This window comes from Engraulis encrasicolus, chromosome 10 (assembly GCF_034702125.1).
Source record: "Engraulis encrasicolus isolate BLACKSEA-1 chromosome 10, IST_EnEncr_1.0, whole genome shotgun sequence".
Lineage (NCBI taxonomy): Eukaryota > Metazoa > Chordata > Actinopteri > Clupeiformes > Engraulidae > Engraulis > Engraulis encrasicolus.
The window spans coordinates 14,721,690-14,727,314 of NC_085866.1; the positions used below are offsets into that span (position 1 = coordinate 14,721,690).

Genomic DNA, 5,625 nt, shown 5'->3' on the forward strand with positions numbered 1-5,625 from the left:
AAAAAGTGCAAGAGAAAACAGGAGGGGTAGGGCAGGGAAGGTTAAAGTGCAAGAGGCATATCTTCGTTTTTTTGTCTTTCTTTCACTGCTTGAGCCTCATGGCCCTGTTGTGTCCAAATCCCCTGTGTCCGGGCTGGGCCCTCTTACCTGTTCAAGCCCAAAACTTAAGGAACAATCCTCCTATATCCCACAATGCCATCAGTGTGCACTTCCCTTCATACAAGGACATTGATGAAAAGTGACAAAGCTGTCTTCCTCATCACAAGCAACGAGAAGAGGACAGGAGATAACATTTTAGGTCCCATTAAAGCCAATGGTTACCTCTGCGAATATGATTCCATGCCTCCCTATTATTCCAGCTTCGTCTCTATGAAAACCCAGTTCTCTCTGTATTGCATACACTAGCAGACTGTGTGCATGAAATATACTTATTTCACAAACTGCTCAAAAACACAAACAATTACCCTTTCCAGCTACTCCTACTGGTTGCACATTTTTATAAATATTTATTTAAACAGCCACAATAGTATTATCGTTTTGATTTTTAGCTTTTTAGAGGGTCCCCCCCATCCTAGCATAGCATCAGGGGAAAAAAATAGTTCCTTGCGTTCCTTCCAGCTTAGTTGAGCTATTATGACATCATCAAGTACCCAGTCTTCTCCAGTACAGCTTTTTTTTTTTAAAGGAAAAGGGCAAAAATAGCTTATACTTTACCTCAATAGCTTTTAACTACTTGGCCTTAGTGGAACTCAGCTTGCTTTGGCCGTGTGGCAAAGTGAAAATTAAGTGTGTGTGTTCTAGGCTGGGGGAAAAGAGTCAACAACATCCTCGTGTACCGACCATTAGTTATAATCACTATGACAACAGCCAGACAGGAAACAGAGAAGGGGTCGTTTCAGCGGTGTACAGTATATGGCTACAAAGTTCCACTTCATTACACTTGAGATGGAAAAAACAACACAAAAACCACAATAGCAACACACTATTGCACTGCAGCAGTCGGGGGATCCTAGCCTAGCCATCTCACTCAGCTGCGTACTGGACCAAACCTCACATCAAAAGCTGATGAAATGGACGTAACAAAATAAACTTGGACTTATTGACCCAAAATCAAACCAAACATGAGACAAAACAAGAGGGAAGAAAGTACACAAAGGACCCCTTTGACCTACCTCATTTTGAAAACTGTGGGACAAATCCATTGCTTTGATTATATATAGATATAGATATTGTATATATTTATATATACACAGTACAATATATCCGTGATAAAACACTAGCAGTAAATTAGCTCGCCATGCTAATTGAATAACTTTGTATATCCTTTTTGAAAATCTCTTGAACACAACATGAAACTACGGACATGTGAACATTGCTACACAAAAATCTGAAATATTATGCTTGATCTAAAAATGTCTTTATATATACATATATATATATATATATATATACATATATATATATATATATATATATATATAAACTGGGATCTCAGTTTTGTATTACTATTACCCATCTTCACCTTTCACATGAGTTCTAAAAATGGAATGGGAAAAAAAATATTATATCAGTATACCAGCAAACACATATACTGTATATAAGGACGTAAATATAAGGTTAAAAAATACAAATAAAAAAACCAACAAAAAGGCAAAAAATCAATATCAATTTTCGAAAAACAATTCCATTCCACGGTAGGGGTATTGGTGAAGCACTATCCTATCCATCAGTCTCTGGGTGCAGAGGGCTGTGTTGTGCCGCGACGTCCGTCTGACATTCGTCTTTTTCGCAAGCCTCCCAACGGCTGACCTCAGGTGACAAAACATCTGCGGCATTATTCGACAGACGGCACCTTCTTGGGCTTGCCCCTCTTCTTCACCAGGGGCTGCGTGTCTCTGTTGTGCCCCAAGCTGCTGCGCTCTGCGTGGGCAGATGTCAGGGTAGGTTTGGGGTGAGAGGCAGGGGAGGGAGCCATAGTGGTGTGGGTGTTGGTTTGGGTATTGGTGGTGATGGTCGGGCACAGAACAGGGGCTGGAGTTTGGGCCGTGCCTGAGGTTTGGTTTTGAGTTTGTGTCTGGGTGGGAAGAGACGTTGGAGGAGGGTTGGAGCTGGGAGTCTTTGACAGGATGGCGGTCACCTCTGGGGGGCGCTCTTTGGGTTTGCGACCCCTCTTCTTGCCAGTCGTCGCCCCGTTTTTCACCACCACCTTGATGCCATTGCTCTCAGGGACCAGCGGCTTCTTGTTGTTGGGTGACATGTTGGTTGTGGTGGCACGGAACCAGTTCTGTTAAGGTGACGGTTATAAGGAGAGAGAGAGGAGAGACACATTTGCAGCAAAGGCACAATGCACACATATGCTAATACACAGTTATGAAAACATATCAAAACTTTGGGGGGTGCTGTGGTGCAGCGTGCTAACAAGCCCCCCACATTTGGGCTTACATTGCATACGGGGAATTCGGTTTGAGTCCGGCCGGGGTAATTTCCCGGCCCTGCCCCATCTCTCTCTCTCAATTTTTTCTTGTCTACTCTCACACTGTCCTTTGATAATAAAGGCCAAAAGCCCCCAAAACATACCAAAAAAATACTTTAAAAAGTTAAAGCTGATATTTGTCTTTGAAGTCATTTACTAAATCTCCATACTTGTGCAGCCCTCAAGTTCTACAATGACTTTAGGCCACTTCCTACTGGATACAGCTGATGATTGGGTAAATGCATGGGTGTGTACTACTCCTGATATTTGAATCTACTTGTGTACACTCGTGTGTGTGTGTGTGTGTGTGATAAATAACATTACATGATAGATCTCACACCAGCAATGTGCATTTCGAAAATGGTAAATAATGTGCGCCTAATTTCCTTTGATTGCATAGGAAACCCTGCTGTTGTTTGGAACACTTTGATAGCATTCTCACTCTTCCATCTTGCGTTTTATTTTGGCAAATCACTCTTAACTAGCCTCGCGACGCCATCCTCTGTACTCCACCCAAATATTTTGGCTCCGCACATCGTCTGGCAAAAGCCTCGAGCTCGGTTCTCTCAGTGTTTCGCCAATCAGCAAACAGTTGAGAGTGGTGACGTAGAACTCACCCATGAGCTCCGTTACTGATTGGTTAAGGTAACTATATTCACACTCTCGTTTTGTTATTTGTATGCTTTTGCGATGCTATAACGTAACAGGCATGCTAATAAAGCACAATATGGGTTTTAATTTAAGATTGGAACTTCAATTAATTTAAATGAATTAATGATTTAAATAAGATCAGACCATCTCCCATCGTCCACGGAGACGGATTCCTCATGGCTTTTGCCAGACTGATTGACGGAGTCAACAGTCGGCTATTCGCCCAGGCTAACTCTTAACACCCTCACACAACATCTGTGTACTGTATGTGAAGCTCACCTGGGAGTGTGTCTTGCTGATGTGGTACTTCACGCCGCTCTCCGAGCTGAACTCCTTCTGGCACAGCAGGCACATGTACTTCCCCACGTCGCCCCCTGCCTGCTTGGCATGGGAATAACAAAACAACAAAAAAATCACTGTCAGGCAGTAGAAGCAGCTAGCTACCGCATCGCATCCCCCCACTTAAAAAACACAATCTGACAAGCTGACAAGAAACGCAGTGGCCCTCCTCTCCTCATATACGAGCGTGCCATGCCTTTACCTTGGTGCAGTTTGCCAAATGGGCCTTGAGGCCAGACACGCTGGAGTAAACAGCCTCGCAGCCCTGTAGGGAGATGGAGGACAGAAATAGACTCAGAGGAGGAACACCTCGGAGACGCCAATAAACAACGGTGCATCTGCCAGGAAATATGAAAGAGAAAAAGAGAACAAAACACACACACACACACACACACACACACACACACACACACACACACACACACACACACACACACACACACACACACACACACACACACACACACACACACACAGACACACACGCACGTATAGGCATGCACACACATACACACGCACATGCATACACACACAAGCACGCAGGCACGCACGCACACACACACGCGCATACACACGCACACACAGACACGCACAGGCACACAATCAAAGACAACAGAAGGTGGAGAGTGGAGGGAGAGGTGGCCTTACTCCATTTGGACAGCAGATGAAGCCTTTCTCCTTGACCTGGTTCTTCCAGGCCTCCAGTGTCTCTGGATCGAAGGTGGGCAGTCCCGGACGGGTGTAGTTGAGCTGCCAAAGAAGAGGGACGGAAAAAATGTGTTTTTTAAAAAATAAAATAATAAAATATATATTTTTTTGTCCTTTGTGTCTTTATTTAGACAGGGACAGCGAAGAGATGACAGGATGTGTGTGTGGCAGAGAGAGATGGTGAGAGGTTGGAATTTGACTGCGGGCCAAATTCAAACCTGCCTCCCCAAGGACGCTTGTCCGATTGTGGTGCTGCTGCACAGGTGCTGTAACGAGAACGCAACACCAACCCCCGAGGTCATATTGGTGTACAACAAAACTGATACACGACCATTACAGGATGGAAAATGCTGAACATTTCTGAAGTGTCACACCTAAAATCGTTCTATGAGATTTATGGACTCCATGTTAGCCTGTCTACACTTGCTCGATCACTGTGTACAACATTGTGGTAAGCGTGGGAACTGAATCCAGCTATGTCACTCAAATCTGCTGTTTTGATTGCCAAGTAAAATGTGGACTGGTATCAAGTAGGGATGTAAATAAAATCGAAATGTATCGATGTATCGGAAGTATCGGCCGGCGATTTAATCGAATCGCATCGTATCGTGGGGCATTCTTAAGAATCTAAAAGAATCGAATCGCTGGCCCCTGTGCAATGCCCTAGCTCCATAACACAATAGTAGTGGAAAAGTAATTGGAAAAAATCGAATCGAACCGAATCGCATCGCATCGTATCGTGGGGAATTCTTAAGTATCGAAAAAAAATCGAATCCCTGATTTAAGAAATCGATACCGTATCGTATCGTCATGAAGGCTGCGATTTACACCCCTAGTATCAAGGCACAAAATAGCTGGGATCATTTTCATAACAGGAACAGACAAGCTGAGTTTCGCTTCGGGAGTGTCAAAGACTCAAAACTCAAAACATTACTTTCAGCCAACAGCAAAGAAATAAAAAAAACAGTGATGACAGTTTGAATGTGCACTGCGTAGGATGGTGGCCAGAGTAGGTAATACGCAACTACGCTAATCATTGAAACTATGCTGCCTACTGCCAAATTTGACCTTTTCATGAATATTTACTAAGTAATAAACTAATATGTACTGGTATGACCAAGTACAGTAGGTTTTGCAGCTAAAAATGTCTATTTCTGGAGATTCAAAATGACGAGCATGGAGAAGATCCACCCTTTCATGTAAGAAAAGTGCAATTTTCCCAGTCGTTATGAACACTTACTTATACTAAAAAATATTACACAGTGCACCTTCAACACGCCAGATTATGATAATATTTTCATAAACTGAAAGGAGAACTAGGATCACAATGGCAGGTAATCCATCACATACATTTGTCAGTTACGTAAGGGTTAACGTTCGGCGAGAAGGTCGCTACCGTGGAATAGCAGCACGACAGAGAGAATCTTTAGACCCCGACGCGGAGCGGAGGGGTC

At 43.5% G+C, this 5,625-nt stretch overlaps 1 protein-coding gene across 7 annotated transcripts in view; it reads right to left on the minus strand.

Annotated features, from left to right (window-relative positions):
* Window positions 1-650: 650 nt before the first annotated feature.
* Window positions 651-5,625, minus strand: part of znf512b (zinc finger protein 512B) — a 103,961-nt gene continuing 98,986 nt past the window's right edge. For 5 of the 7 annotated variants that reach the window (XM_063208125.1, XM_063208122.1, XM_063208121.1 and 2 more), the window contains 4 exons: window positions 4,112-4,213; window positions 3,666-3,728; window positions 3,404-3,505; window positions 651-2,284 (listed from right to left, as the gene is read on the minus strand). In XM_063208125.1, coding sequence (XP_063064195.1) covers window positions 1,835-2,284; window positions 3,404-3,505; window positions 3,666-3,728; window positions 4,112-4,213 — 717 coding nt within the window. In that variant the 3' untranslated portion in view covers window positions 651-1,834. The remainder of the gene's footprint in view (window positions 2,285-3,403; window positions 3,506-3,665; window positions 3,729-4,111; window positions 4,214-5,625) is intronic. The other 2 variants (XM_063208126.1, XM_063208123.1) reach the window with 1 other exon arrangement.